The sequence below is a fragment of the Asterias rubens genome, chromosome 9, assembly GCF_902459465.1.
Source record: "Asterias rubens chromosome 9, eAstRub1.3, whole genome shotgun sequence".
NCBI lineage: Eukaryota > Metazoa > Echinodermata > Asteroidea > Forcipulatida > Asteriidae > Asterias > Asterias rubens.
This window is the reverse complement of record NC_047070.1, coordinates 19,507,184-19,523,196: the sequence shown is the minus strand read 5'-3', so window position 1 is coordinate 19,523,196 and position 16,013 is coordinate 19,507,184. Positions and strand designations below refer to the sequence as shown.

The following is a 16,013-nucleotide window of genomic DNA, read 5'->3' as shown; positions in this document are numbered from 1 at the left end:
AGAGACATTCGTTCGTTCTGTTGCACTGGAGAGAGGGGGTAACCTCTAATCCAATACTTTATACAGTTTGAGTGTGGTTTCTTGAGAGTACGCAAAGAAAATCAAGATGGCAGTAATAAATAAAGTTTGATAAACTAGATTAATATCTAGCCTTCGAGAAAGACTCTGCTAGGGTAGAAACGTCAGGCCATTAACTATTTTTTAGATTAATATCGGTTACAACCCGTTGACTAAACAGAATAACCTGTGGAATAAATGCACACAATAGTTATTGGCCAACGACGTTTGAGCTAGTTTATTGCTCCATGAGCCCATAGAACCTGTTTGGACCCTTTCCTTGAAGAGTTATTTGAAGGCAACCAGACACATAAGAGGATGAATGTGTAAGGTGAAGCAGCCAAGTGGAAAGAGAAAGGGATGGGGGAAGCAAGGACCCAGGATGGACAATAGAGGGGGTGCCAAAGGCGTACAGCCAAGGGGCTGGTTGAATCACAAAAGGGTGGACAAACAAAGGGCGAATGAAATGGTGGGAATTAGCGAATGAGGCAGACTGAAATCTAGGATTATGTTGGGAAAAGGACAGGGCAAAGTAAAACATTGTTGGTCATTTCCTTCTTATGGGGGTTTAATTGTCTGGATGCCCTTTACTCAGTTTCTCCCTATCTCAGTCGAAAAATGGCTTCTAGACGCCACCAAATAACGTTTGTATGTGTTTGTATTGCAATGGCGTACAAAAAGAAATTTTCTTTAAAAAAATATTATTTATTAATCCGTTTATGGGTATTTCATTTATGATTTCAGCTCATTCTGGGGTTGTTGGGCTCCTCACTGAGCAGCACTCTTCCCACACTCCCCGTCGGTTACGCCATCAGTTTGCAGACACTTTGAACAAATACCGTCCGCGTCTATTTTCGGCATCTATAAACAAGTAGGTCTTGAAAAAAAAAAGTTTCGTAAATAGTCATTAAATAAAAGTTTTTATGTATACTTGTTTCATGGCGTGTATTAAAAGACACTGGACACTTTTGGTACTTGTCAAAGACCAGTCTTCTCACTTAAAAGCCTGTGAAAAAAAAAAAAAAACTTGTCACACGAAATTGTGTGCGTTTAGATGGTTGATTTTGAGACCTTAAATTCTAAATCTGAGGTCTCGAAATAAAACTCGTGGAAAAAATACTTCTTCCTCGAAAACTACGTTACTTCAGTTCGGAGCCGTTTCTCACAGTGTTTTATACTATCAACAGCTCTCCATTACTCGTTACCAAGTAAGTTTTTATGCTATTTTTTTTGAGTAATTACAAATAGTGTCCACTGCCTTTAATAAAAAAAAAAAAAAAAAATTAGCTCAAAGAAAGCTTTTGCACTTATGACAAATTTAACAAGCCTTGTTGTCACGCCTATCTATCATCATGGTGGTGTGTGGATCATTATCTGATACACGAGTCAGGTGTGTTCTTATCTTGGGAAGGTTTTATTTGATTAATCACATAAATTACGTGACGACAACCAACCCAGTCAAACAACACAAAAACATGAAGCAATGTATAGTTACTACCTATTGCACTCTGGCTGGCTATTTACGCTATTTGTGAAACCCAAAACGTTTGGAAAGTTTTCAGATGATTCTTAAAGAACGATTATGTTAAGTCAATATAGAGAAAGGTATTGTTGGTAATTTCCTTAGAGTGCAATTATTGCATCAATTAGTGTCGGGAAAATATTGCTGCCTCATCAGTTAACCCTAAATGTATAAACACTGCGCTCTTATTTTCCCACAACATTTAAGCACGAATTGAGTATGGTAGTGTCAAAGGCTTTCTTTGGATTCTGGAGAATCTGAAAAATTGATAACATATAGCTAGATGTATTCTGAGGCCCTATAATAGCACTTCATCTGTATTCAGATATTTAATTTATTTTATTTCTAAATTTTTACTTCAATTTTCTTTCCTAAGATGTTTCTATTTTAATTGTTAACTTTGTACATAGGCCCACGTATTATTTTATATAGTATATATGAATATTTTTAATTTTTTGTATTATCCTTTCCTGTAATTGGCGGCTCGTCCGCTGTTGGTTTGGTCAACAAATATATAATATATACAGGCCCCATATTATGCCGCAAACCCATAATTTGACAGACAAAATCATAATACATGACAAGTAGCCTAAGCAACATCATTCTTCTCTAAGATTCGAAGAAAGTTGAAAACCACATCCCGTTCGTCTTAAGCCAAGTAGGGCTATATTCTGTGGTTGGTTCCTGCAAACTGAGTTTGTTTCTGTTGGTTGTTTAATTTCTTAGCAACATGTATGAAGTGATCCATTCTACGTCAATCCTACCTATTCATCACCACAGCACAGGGGCATCATAAACCCAGATAAACCCACTCAGTGACTTTGTTGCATGCCGGCAAGGGGTGGATGATACCATGAACAAAAACCCCAGCGGGTACCATCTTTACAATTACCTAAGGATTACCCAACGCGTCTTCCCCTGTATTTACCCGGTGCAATCATGCAGTCTGTATGTGTGGTGTGCATGTCCCTTAGAGACTCAGATGTTAGGCTGGAGGTTGCTAAGGGTCACTTGGCAACTGGACACTGTGTTTGAGGTAACTTAAGCAAACATTAGAGTTCAGGACAGCGTGTCCAACCAAAGTACGTCCCACCCGGCAAAGCTTATTGCGACATTTGGAAATACACATCCCAAGAAGTAGCACGTTCAAGTAGTTTTAGCGCCGGACATTTTCTTGTCAAATTTATCATCGTTCTTCAGCAGTTCAACATATACAAAGATAAAACAACTAAAAGTAAGTGTCAAAATATTGAATTTATTTCTTACAACTGGTAACGTTGTTAAATTATTTGAAGCCCCAAAAATAACGTTTCAACTTAGGCGCGTTTTCTAAAGGAACACATACAACTTACAAGTCTACTTCGAGTTATGCAATGTCTATTTAAGTATTTAAAATATAACTAAATAAAGTTTTAGACTTTCTTACTGGTTATTTAAGATTCCTTGAGTTTCAAAAAGTCTTCAGGCTTTTTTTGGTCATCTGGATTTTCTTATGGCGTACTCTCTTAAACCAGCGTGTAATATTGGAATCGAGATTCCTTCAGAATTCATTCTCTTTTCCAATTCAACAGAAAGAACGATTCTCACTTCCATCCCCCGTAAATCACAACTTCTAACTATAGCCAATCGAAGAAATTGATTTCAATGTATCACTGCAAAGTCAAACATATGTAGTTACATTTGCGTGAATTGTGCCATACATAGCGCGAAGATCGCCCCGTATTGATCGGCGATCGACCGGCCTCGTCTTCTAACAAAGAGAGCTTAGCGTTGGCCCGTACTCCGGGCAGTCAGGGGAGTTGAAGGGGAACCCGTTGGCCCGCCCATAGACCCAATGGTCCCGAAGTAACATATTGACTTTTTTGTGGTCGCTGTTTGATGGTCAAGTCACAAGACGCTACAGATGTACAGATTGATAAATATATCATTAGAAAATTCAATTATTTGTTACAAAATGCTTCCTGCCCAAACCTCCTTTAAAATTATAGCCTACCGCCCTATAACATGTGTTTTTCCCTAATGAGATCATTAAAGGATACTACAAAAAATAACCTTGTTTTTTACTTTGGCAAACCACAAGAAACCTAAGATTGTAGAGAAAAGACAAGTTTGTTCTGATAAGTTATGTTAATGCTAATAGTTGTATGTTTAACAGGAACAGGGGGAAGAGACTGAGAAATTAACAATTCGAAAATACAACAAGTTAATATTTGTGGCAAAATAACGAATGCTGGTTAACTCGACTTCGCGAGACCTTTCTAAATTAGGGTTTTCAAAATTTGCGTTACTCCATTATTGTCATAATTGATATTCTGTCTTAAAATAAACAGAATCTCCAATATTAATTTCTGACATTACAAAATACTAATTTGATGTAGGCTACGTGCACACGTCACGTGTACACTCTGCAGGTCGCCCGAGAACAAAGATGTTAAACAATGTTACATAACGTCTTAGCAACCGCGCGTAAATGTTGTCATTGCTAAGAGCGGTAGTCACAACCAATGTAAACACATCTGTGTGGTTGTTAGGTCTTTGTATCCCTTGGATACGACCTTACACTATGTAACAATATTAGTATCTGTTTCACATGACTGACCATTGCTTATGACGCCCACACTGATTTACAGCAACCCTGTTTACATCACGATTCATCCTCGTCATTCGGCATAGTCTTAATTGGAAATCAAAGGACTTTTCTGAAAAAATAATCATAAAAATTAAAAAAAAAAATTAACAATAAGCCAAATGTGAGAGTTATTTCATTATTAAGTCCGGCTGAACACTTTTGATGTTTTTATGTTGTGTCCAGTTATTATTCAATAGACATATATCCAACCGGCACCTTTCAGAGCCAACACTCACCATAAGAGATTTACACATGGTTGTTCGGCCACGTTTTTATGTTGTGTCCAGTCATTATTCAATAGACATAATATGTCCAACCGGCACCTTTCAGAGCCAACACTCACCATAAGAGATTTACACATGGTTGTACGGCCACAAGTTTACTATTTATTTATATTTTTTTAACAGTTTTTTTTATATGCTGTATATTTAATAAGATGTTCATCTTCGGGGCTTTAGTCAATAATCCAAAGTGATTCAATATCCAACAAACTGATAATCAATCAATTTATAGTATGTGTGAAGAACAACTATTCATTCCGTTTGTTTTCCTCTCTCTTTTCTTTCAGATGGCATCATTCCATTTGATCCTCGTCTCTCTCATTGCCTTGATGGCTTTCCCCATCTGCCATTCTGAAGTAACAGAAGACTCTATGATGGCCGAATCCACCACACTTGATGCTGGTGACATGGCCACCGAGATTGTCACTGAGATTGTAACCGTCTTAGATGATGATTCCACGGCGATGACCACTGCAGCATCTGGTGACTCGACAACCGTAGCCGTCATTGATGGGTCAACTGCTGCTGCTACTACAGCCTCAAGTGGCTTGACCACCGAAGCATCCGCAAGCGGTACGTATTAACGCACTCATAAATAGTTTCAAACTTGAGTAAATGTTGCGGGTTTTTTTCAGCCACCGCATCTTGGTTATGTCAACTTCGATTGTTTGGGTCTGTAACACCATGGAGCAATAAAACTTGGTAACACTGGTCAATCATGGTCAACCAACCACTCAGAAGTCATTATGTGGCGCGCCAAAATCCTAATTTTTCTCGAGAGTGCTGAGTTGAATAGTTAGTATGCCTGCTGAGACGTGTGCGCTCTTTGTGCTTTCCAACAATGTCTTACGCTGTTTTTGCTTATTTTCTTTCACAGATCTTGAAGCTTATGCTTTGACCGTCACCTCTCCAACTGATCTGATCTTCGATATTGGAGTAGACAACATCGTCACCTACTCGATCGATCTCCGTAATGCTGGTGGTACTGACATCGCTTCTTCTGCCTCCGGTAACAACTTCGCTCTCTCCTTCCTGATCAGCAGCCACGCCGACCCATCTGATGTAGATGCTTCCACGTTGATGTTTGATGCCGAGACATCCAACTCCGACAACTTGGATGCTGGTATCACCGCTGGCTCTACCATTACTGTTAGTACCGCATCTGCTATGATCAACATCCCCAGCGACGACTGCGAGACGTACCAGTACACTTGTGTCGAGGTTTCCAAAGTAGACACGGCTGTCTTCACTGACTCAGTTAGTACCAACAACTACGTATGTCTTGGATTCGGTGATGTTGCGGAGGGTCTTGCTGGCATCAAAACTTGCTCAGGTGTGTACTTTAATAATCAATATGTACATGTAGTGCAATCCAAGCTAATCTGCCCTCACAGGCACCCATTTACACCTGGGTGGAGAGAAGCAATTATAGTTAAGTGTCTTGCTCAGGGAACATGATCACCAGAGCTTGAAGTCGGTGCTCTTATCCGCTCATTCTTATATAGAGGGCATACGGATCGTAACTTTGAGTCTTTTACCAACAGTTCTTTTCTGAACCATGGAACACTTTCCTCGAGATACCTACGTGGTAAACCATGCAAAGCTTCAAATCCTAAACACGATCTCAACTGACAACTAGACGGACATAACGCATTGTCTTTCCGATTATGTACATTGTAAGTCTTCGTGAGGAGCCCTTTTATACATTTTGACTTATTGTTCTCTTCTTCTTTTTCTTTGTCTTACACAGGTTGTGCACTACAAGTTAGCATTGTTCTTCTACTGGCTGCATCCGTTGTCTCAAAGCTTCTCTCATAGGAAATCTCTTTTAAGAACTCAATAAAACTAATAAAATGCTCTTAATGAGCCAAGTTGCCGTACAGATTCTGGGCCGAGATGATCAAGAATGTAACAATAATTAGTATGAAATAACTGCACGTTTTGCTTCACTGGTTATGTTATATCTTACTGAGCTTTATCATCGAGTCGATCGCAATGACCCAAATTTGTCTTTAGAAAAAAAGAAACACTGACCCACAATGTTGTTATTGGGTATGTAACATGTATGTTTTTTAAATGAATTGTTGGTTATGAAGGGCAGGCCGCATGAATCCAGAACGCCAATTTCTTGGAGGCCATGGCCTCTGTTGCCCTGGTCTTGGCCTTGGTGCCTCCATTGCGAAATGGACAAATGGCATTGCCCCCTCTTTTTTATGAAATCCCAGGCCTGCAATGGTATATTACACTTGACCAAGTTGCAAAACTTTTTGACTCAACATTGATGTTTTTAAAACTTTTTTTTTTAACTAGCGTCCATAGGTTTTAAAAGTTCTCAAACAAAAAAGAACAAACACACTTGTTTACTGGTGTATGTAAATAACATTTGTAAAAATTGTACAAAATATGTATATACTAAGAATTATATTGTTTATTTTGAGGTATCTTTGGTAGTAACATGACTCAAGGCTTTTTTACACCTGATAGAAAATAGTACCCACATTAGCATAGTCCCTAGATGTGTTTTTTAAAGTTTTTATTTTCTTCAAGCTCTTTCAAATAATCTTGAGTTATAATGCACAAACATGGTGAATTTACGTTTTTAATTGCACTTTTTTTTTTAAGCTAATATGTTTTTTATGATCAGTATTTTATCTTATTATTGATGCGTTAGAGACCCACGTATGGTGCGTGCAGAGGCTTGATCTTGAGACCTCCATTTCTAAATCTGAGGTCTCGAAATCAAATTCGTGGGAAATAACTTCTTTCACGAATACTACATAACTTCAGAGGGAACCGTTTCTCGCAGTTCTCAAAGTTTTATACTACAACTACCTCTCCTCATCACTCGTTACCCTAAAAAGGTTCTTTGCTAATACATTATTTTAAGTAATAGTGTCCACCGCCTTAAAGATCTCGGTGAACTATTTTGTTTCTTGACAACGTCTAAAAAATATACACATTCATCATTCCGTTATTTAGGAAATTCCCTTATCGAAATTGATTTGATTTAATATGGTATGCTCTTGAAATAAGGTTTTTATTGTGAGTTTGAGCACGATATACTGAAGTTTTGAAAGGTAATAAATTTGTTGATCACATTTTGATGAGTTTTTCTTCCATTTCTGTATATGCCCTTGCGTTCTAAGCGGTCCCTGACAAGTTGGCTCAACCCAATTTATAACTGATTTCTCCTTCTAAGAGGAAACAATAAAAATTGCATAATGTATAGGCTATTTTTTACATTGTACACTGTTCGTGTTTCTCAATTACAAGGGGACATCAATTGAAGGGGGGGGGGGGTCCCGCGGCCTGAACGCAAGTAGTACCAGTACACATGTGGTGGCCGCTATACAGTACAACACGTGCTATTAAGTGAAAATTGATTCAAAAGAGGACGCTATCAGACAAAATGTGCTTATGGAACGACCTTAAGATGGGATTGAACAACATTAAACGGGCGCCCTCCAGGACACATCTGTTGGTTTGTATAATGAAACCGTCGTAGAGGGCGCGATGGTTTGTATGTGCTTAGTCTAATTCTACCTCCATGGTCTACAACAGAACATGTCATGAAAAAAACCGATTCATGTTAAAATTACAATGCTATGCAAGATCCATCCTCGAATGGAAAAATTTAACAGTTTAACAATTTTAGTGTTTCAAAAACATTGTACTACCGCTTGTATAAACTTGCCATAACATAAAGACTTTGTGTTAGTGTTTGAGCTGTTTTGTTTTAATTTTTTCTACCTCTATATGCCTTTAAGAGATTTCAGAAGATCAACATTTTGACCAGGAATGGTCAATGTAGCTTTCTCATTAGTAACACAAAACAAAAACAGAATCTCTAAATAAGTTTTTTTAGTAATATTCATACACAAATTAACATAAATATTATTGCATGTAAAAATAGTTTGATTTATTCAACACTCTTACATCAAGTGGTTTCAAGGCTTAACCATCAGGCAGCATAAAGACACTCATTGAAACCCAATGATACCATCTGGCCCCAACGTTGAGAGGTTACATATGTTTTCAGATTGAGTCCATCCATGGCCCTAATAATTGTGTGTACGTGTGAATGGCTATTAATGAGTTATTTAGACAGACAAGTCGGAGATAATTTCACAAAACATATTCAGCAGCAAGTTATTGCTTTGTTATTTTTTAATTGTAAACAACTATAATTTGCAGGGAACCAGTCACACGATGGACTTCGAATAGTTAGGCTGGTAACCCTCCCCGACCGAGCAAAGTGTGCTTATAGCTTTCAGTTGTTCAGTTGTTTTCAGAGGACTAAACCAAAGTCGTCTCCTTTTAACACAGTTTCAATTTAGACGACGAACGGTTTTTATGTCGTCAAAATGGTAAGTATTGTTTCTTATTAGGTGTCCAATTTCAAACATTTCTCACTCATCAGTTCGCTTATCAAGCTGTCAATATCATGTTAATGGTCAAGTTTTACTCGACTTACCAATCAAGTCAAAAATCATTCATCCTCACGGGCAATCAAACAACAGCCCATTCAAAACAGTTTCTACTGAACGGATTTGTGGGGGGGGGGGGGGGGTGATGTAAATGGCAACATCAAAGATTGTTGTTTATCTGTAGAATAGGTCTATTTGTATCTTATTTGTTGTTACTTCCTATGGATTAGCACTGGATCATATGAACTGGTACGGAAAGGAAGAAACGAGGACACATTCCGGGCAATCACATTCCTGGTAATTCCTGGTACATGTATCTGTGTCTGAATGAAAGGGAAAACGTTGAACTGCTAACCCAATAACATTATGTCAACGAAATAAAGTATCATTACAGAATAGAACAAAACAATAATATGCGGAAAAGGTTGAAAATGCGCACACAAGTACTGTGTTTAAAGCTGGTTTCGAAAAAAAAACCTTTCGACCTCTCGTGTGTAGATTGAGTAGAAGGTATAATTTAAAAGCCAATTGCTTATTAATTTATGACAATTATCCGCGACAAGTCCAGATTAATTTCCCGCAGTTAAGGGGCAATTTGTAACAATTGTGAAAGTCGAACCAAAGATCCAGTGTCGATTTCACTAGTCCTTGGAGAAAACATATGGCTAGTCCTAAGTTAGGACGAGTAACTCATCCTAACTCGGGATAATACTAGTCCTAACTGTTTGTGAAATCCACCCCAGATCAATTTATGACATTTTAGTTGCAGTTTAATTAGGTGACAACCGGATTCTACAACCGTAGCAACACTTTTTATTTATGAAATAAACATCTGCCATTGCGTTTCTTTATGCAGAAGAGTGATAGAAACAACAGACTGAAGCTCGTTATATGTCTTATATTGTGGAAGGCATTTCCAGTACTCACTCAATTTAGTAGAGGTAAAAACGATTATACAATACACATGTTATTTAATGAGTAGGGTAGATGGCCTTAGCTTTCGATCCCAGCTGGACCTTCTTCAGAGGCATAAAACAAGTACAAACAAATACATATCCATTTATAGAAAAGGAGAGGGGAAAGGGAATAAGGGAAAGATCTAGAAAAAAGCGTGAAAATAATAGCCAATTAAAGTTTCTATTTCAGAAACAATTGTTGGCTATGAATGTATACATGTATATGTATATATGTATACATGTATATGTAATACTTGGCTTCTGACTGTGAGGGGTAAACTATGGGTAAACTATCCTTCATTGGGCGCATTCGATTACCTCCCCCGGGTCGACCCTGCGGTGCTTATTCGGTTGGGCCCCTGACAAGAGCTAATCGAACGATCACACGCCCTCTCATGGTGACGATGCACCTCGGGCCAGCCCCAAGTGACCCGTACCACAAGCAGGGCACTTGGGGATGACCCAGGTGAGCCCCTGGAATGACGTCAAAGCTATTCGAATGTACCAGGGGTGAGCCCCTGACAAGAGCTAATCGAACGATCACACTCACCTCCTCGTGGTGACGTCTATGCTCCTGGGGCCAGCCCCCAAGTGACCCACTCCATAAGCAGGGCACTTGGGGAAAGCTATACGAATATACCGGGGGCAGACCGGGGTCCACCCGGAGAAGCTAATCGAACGCACCCAAAATTGAGATAATGTTCTTATTGTTGTATGAGGCTTTTTGTGGAGGCCCAATTCTTAACGCTTAACAGTGCGAATGTATATAAGTTATAATGCAGGCTGCAGTTCTTGCATGGGGCAAAGCTCCCTAATTTTGTAGTGACAAATGCATGTATATAAAGCACTAGTAAAATAATGGGTTGATATCACATAATCTGAGTTACTCAATAGAATAAAGATCTGTGAATGTGAAGGTTTGTTATTTTTGACCGACTGTTACTCCGTGCCAGGTTGTGGCAGTTGTTTCTGTGTTGATAGTGTACCGGAGGAAAGCTGTGTTAATGGTTACTGTTATGAGTTCCGTGGAACACCCTACTGCAGATGCTATGATGGATACAAAGGAAATCGCTGTCAATTCATGGTGGAGAGTTTCCAGTTTAGAGGTAAGGACAACGTTTCCCAGTGCTGTAATTCGTACCACTTTCAAATTCCACCTATCACCGCGATTTAGAATTCAGTTCCTTTTCTATTAGAAAGGAAAAGAAACAAAAACACTGACCCACTATAGTCCATTTAATTAAGTGATTTGAACACAATGAAAAAAAAATAGTCCACATGCTCAAAAACAATAACCATGTGATTTACACTTGAAAAGAAAATATTGACCATGATTACGTCAAGCTAGTACATATCGTTTAGTGGTGGGCGATCAATGCCAACTGTTGCTATATAGTTCGAGCATCAATTTCTGTTTGTGAAATTTTGTCCAAAGTTTGACTGACTTTGCTATTGAGATCATTATTTCAAACGTTAGATATCATACATCTTGTTTTCAAGTATGGACAAAATAAAGAGTAATCATGTTTTGCCCAAGCTGGTGTGGCAGGAGATTCTGTCCCCCACACCCCACTACGGCGAACTGAGTACAAACTTCTGATGATAGCGCCCTCTTTTGAATCCCCAACGAGTCCTCCAGCCCATTGGGCATTGGGGACAGAATCTGAGGGAAATTTTAGGACCTCTGAAATTAAGTAGGATTTGTAACTTTGCATGGTGGAAATACGATATACATGTAGAAAGGTTTGCGGTAACACCATGCAATGACTATCTCTAATGAGTTGGGGTGGTTCTGAAAAGAACCGTTCGTTTCAACTCGACGTTTCGATCAGCTTTCTCCAGAAGACGATCAGAGCATACTGATCGAAACGTCGAGTTGAAACCAACGGTTCTTTTCAGAACCACCCCAACTCATTAGAGATAGTCTATACATGGTGTTACCGCAAACCTTTCTATACCTCTGAAATTAGTTTAAATGTCGCCCTCAACGTTGATAAAAGAATGTGAGAATATATAATTTATTATTTTTACAATAAAACTATGGGAAACATGGGGAAAATACATCATCAGTCATTGGCAGAAATAATTGTCTTTTAGTGGCACACTATGGACATTTTTTTCGCATCAATTAGGTTTGGGTTTACTGGACATTTTGTGAACAAAATGTGAAAAATGCGAAGAAAATTGTATGTGAACTTCCGATAATTCAGATGCGAACAATATGCACTGCCAGTCTCCTCCCAGGAGAACAAGAAGGCCTGGGGTCGATTTCACAAAGAGTTAGGACTAGTCTTATCTCTAGTTAGGACGAGTTACTCGTCCTAACTTAGGACTAGCCATACGTTTTTAATATCTCCTAGGACTAGTCCTAAGTTAGGACTAGTCCTAACTCTTTGTGAAATCGACCTCTGGTCCTGATAGAAAACGAGTTTGATATAAGTGTCATAAGCACATTTACTGTGTGACAGTTCAACACTCACATTCATACAGTTGAGACTTTTCATCATCATACAGTAAGTTTTGTCTACCTATTCCTAGTTATTCAAACGGGTGCTTTCTTGTTTCTTAAGATCCATGCAACCCCAACCCTTGTATGAATTTTGGATACTGTCAAGAGTATCAAGATTCCTACCTGTGTACATGTGTGACTGGTTTCACTGGAATTAACTGCCAAGGTAAATATAATGGCTTAGTGCTGTTTATGTACATTCATTTCCTCGTTCTGTGGAAATGGAAATATATAAATAGTTTGCTCCAAAAGCTTTAGACAAATACGAAGAGAAAGCACGAGTCACAATTCTGTTTAAAATTCACAAAATTTCAACTAAAAAAACCCACACAAAAACCCTAAACATTTCTAAAAGCTTATGGATATGAGTATATGATCACGGGTAGAAAACATCTGGTTTAAAACAAAATGGCCGCATTGATGCATGAGGACGCACAGAATAGGTCTCGATAAAATGAATTGTGGATGGCAACAGTTGCGAAATAAGTACTTGCAAATACTACACCATTCTGCGAGGTGGACACAGCGTTAAGAAATGGATGTTTGAGATGAGGGTCATAAACAAGTAACCTAATCAGACTTCAAATTAAAAAGAGATATGTGTTGCACTTATGGCGACAACTCATTAAAAAAAACTACTTTGTTTGATGGTTTACTTTTACAGATGTGACTACTGCGAGTCCATGTGATGGCGTTTATTGCAGTAATGGGAAGACATGTGTAGCTTTACAGCTTGGATACATCTGTGTTTGAATTGAGCTGAGAGACACAAAGCTTTCTCAATAGATATTGACAAAATGGACTTGATGCTTTGCTGACAAAATCAAATCAAGATTTTCGTTTTAGTCTAATAAATTGAGGTCCCGATAAAGCTCCCTTTCTATTCTTACAATCAGTGGACTTTAAACACGAGGAGGCCTACTTTAAGATGTCGTTTGTTCATTTAATCACAACAATGAGGTGTGAGGCTAAATTTAGTTTTTGGGGTTTCTAATTTGGGGAAAAACCCATTTAACTCTAAGGAAATAATACTGCTGGTACATTCGTATTGTATAGTTCCTGTCTTATGGTAAACTATTTGATTCTCTGTGGTTCTCTGATTGATGTATTTTCCAGGTCCCTCCCGGGAGGTTTAACCTTCTGACTATGGCACATGTTGGTTAAAGCTGTAACTTATTTTCACGTAGGCCCTATCTCACAATAACACTGTTTTACCATGGAGCAATAAACTAGTTTATTTGCTCCATGGTTTTATATATGTACCATTACAATGTGTCAATAAAAAAACACTTTCATTATTGTGCAAAGTATATACAATTAACTATTGTTTCAAAAAAAAATACAGCCTTCTACAACTTTCCCTTTTACTTATTTTGATCAATCACGGTGGGCCCCCCGAAATAAAGTTTCCTTTAAAAGGATTTCCACTAAACGCTGGGACTTTGCGGAAATCCGGGCTGTAATTGGAGTTCAGGCTGTGTTTAACCCCAGTACTGCGTTGGTAATCCAAAGCTATAAAAGAGCAAGAAAATACCAGACAGTCGAACGTGCTCGAATTCGAAAGTAGTTTGAGTTTACAGTTTTTTCCGGACTGCCGAACTGTGCTCCTATTTTCATTATCTTTTCAAGCTACAACTTCGTTCAATAGTTACCATGGCTGTCACTGTGTTTGTACTTATTTGTATGGGACTGCTAAGCAACTGGCAACAAAATCTTATCAATGCAGGTACGTTTACAGTTATTAATATCATAATGCAGTAGATTGGATGTCTTACGGTAACACAGACACTGTCAAGACAAAATAGTTCATTGTGTTCTGGTGATCAGTTAATCAATGTAACCTAAAAACTATCTTAAGGGGTGGCTAGTATCCTGATGAACATTTCGTATTTTAAACTGCAAATAATAATAGGCCTACCTCATTTCATTCAAAGGCGACAAAATATCACACTGTTATAGCAAACTTGAACTCCTTTTACAAGTATAGGCCATACTGTATGTTATGATTGATACACTGTTATCTCATGCAACACCGTGTTCGTTTATCATTGTATATTATGAGTACCATAGTATAATGAAGACGAAAGAGCACACTGATCGTAACTTCGAGTTGAAACCAACGATACATTTCAGAACCACCCAACTCATTTAGAGATGATCGCAAACCATTAGTGCCATAATGGTTTGAATTGTTTTTCTGTTTGATATCTTTGATATAGAATTGACAACTTGTGATGATGTTGTTTGCCATAATGATGGATACTGCGTAGCCATTCCATCGAGTGACCCCGTCAGATACCATTGCCAATGTGTGGGTAACTACTATGGAAGAGATTGTAGGCTGTATAATACAAGTGCCATCCCCCTATATTGAAAGCGGCTTATAAGCTTGTAAGTTTATTTTTTACTCTAAAAAATTAACTGTAATTATGTCACAGGGTGAAGCTGTAGTATCAAAGGATTCGGGTACTTTTTCAAAATGTCCACAGATTTACATTAAACTTACAGGGTTTGAAGATAATGATAGTGGAAAGCTTCCCTTCAAACATTACTAACTGAGGTTCTGTAGTTTTTGAGAAATGAGTAAAACAAGTCACAAAATAATTATGTTAGCATGTACAACCCCATTAACCAGTTATGATATTATACCATAACCATAGCATAACTGGCTAATACTTTTTCACATGCTAAAACTGAGACGAACATTATTTGTTTTACTCATTTCTCAAAAACTACAGCACCTCAGTAAGTAAAATTTCAAGGGAATCTTTCTACTATCATAATCTTCAAACTGTGTAAGTTTAATGTAAATCTGTGGACATGTGTTTTGTGTAAGGGAAAAGTACATAGACCCTTTAAGCGACAAAAGGCACATAAACATAATATATTCACATAACAAAATAGTTGTCTCAACAACACAAAAATGTTACGTTTTCAGTAATTTACAATGACTTACACGTAAGGACCATGCCGAGTAATCAACGTAAACGTAAACGTAAACTCTTTCATATAAGGGTGCACTAAGCGCTACAGCTATACAACCTGTCTAATGTATTCAATTTAATTGTCACGAATTTCACCTTGCGACCAATTTGAATAAACCAAATCAGTAAAGCGATGAACGTCATTTCTAAAAGAAAATACGAAATAATTTGAAGAAGTTACACAACCAGCAAATTGTATTGGAGTGGGAGATAAATGGATTTGCTCTTACCATTATTGATGACCCCAGATAATCATTCGGTTATCGTACAGCTCATTGGACAAACGCACCCAACACGCCGTGCCGGTAAAAAAAAAACCCAGTTTAAACAAGGCAGGCCTACGGTGTTCGTTCATTGATGTATGCCAACACACTATGATTGGAAAATGGAAAACTACCATGCCATAAATGCTCATACCAACATGGCATCCAGTCAATTATGGGCTTGGGACTTTTCCACATAACAATCACAGTATTGTTTGTCGATTTGGCTACGATTCTGAAATGTCCCTCTATAAATATGTATACTCAGGGGCTAGGACAATTGTTTACATGGAATAGGTAGCCTCCTTTATTGCTTCCTTGGCACGTGATGAGAGGAGTTATTTAAAACTCACAATAACATTTCCAAGCACGATTCTTCTTTACA

At 38.1% G+C, this 16,013-nt stretch overlaps 2 protein-coding genes across 2 annotated transcripts; both read left to right on the top strand.

Moving 5' to 3' along the window:
• The first annotated feature begins 4,776 nt into the window (after nt 1–4,776).
• On the top strand, nt 4,777–6,606 carry LOC117295143. Its single transcript, XM_033777708.1, has 3 exons — nt 4,777–5,062; nt 5,367–5,822; nt 6,240–6,606. Exons 1-3 carry the CDS (start codon nt 4,777–4,779, stop codon nt 6,305–6,307), a joined length of 810 nt encoding a protein of 269 aa, XP_033633599.1. The 3' UTR covers nt 6,308–6,606.
• A 2,166-nt stretch (nt 6,607–8,772) lies between these two features.
• LOC117295052 (fibropellin-1-like) lies at nt 8,773–13,679 on the top strand. Its single transcript, XM_033777623.1, has 5 exons — nt 8,773–8,856; nt 9,773–9,857; nt 10,826–10,978; nt 12,443–12,547; nt 13,046–13,679. The coding sequence occupies exons 1-5, from the start codon at nt 8,854–8,856 to the stop codon at nt 13,132–13,134; spliced, it is 435 nt and encodes a 144-aa protein (XP_033633514.1). The 5' UTR covers nt 8,773–8,853; the 3' UTR covers nt 13,135–13,679.
• Nucleotides 13,680–16,013: the final 2,334 nt, after the last annotated feature.

What these genes read in the sequence shown, in the direction of transcription:
- LOC117295143 (XM_033777708.1), top strand. Translation starts at nt 4,777, where the DNA reads ATGGCATCATTCCATTTGATCCTCGTCTCTCTCATTGCCTTGATGGCT. An exon ending in CACCGAAGCATCCGCAAGCG is followed by an intron (nt 5,063 to 5,366) that starts GTACGTATTAAC and finishes TTTCTTTCACAG; the next exon opens with ATCTTGAAGCTTATGCTTTG. An exon ending in TGGCATCAAAACTTGCTCAG is followed by an intron (nt 5,823 to 6,239) that starts GTGTGTACTTTA and finishes TGTCTTACACAG; the next exon opens with GTTGTGCACTACAAGTTAGC.
- LOC117295052 (XM_033777623.1), top strand. An exon ending in ACTCACTCAATTTAGTAGAG is followed by an intron (nt 9,858 to 10,825) that starts GTAAAAACGATT and finishes ACTCCGTGCCAG; the next exon opens with GTTGTGGCAGTTGTTTCTGT. An exon ending in GGAGAGTTTCCAGTTTAGAG is followed by an intron (nt 10,979 to 12,442) that starts GTAAGGACAACG and finishes TTGTTTCTTAAG; the next exon opens with ATCCATGCAACCCCAACCCT.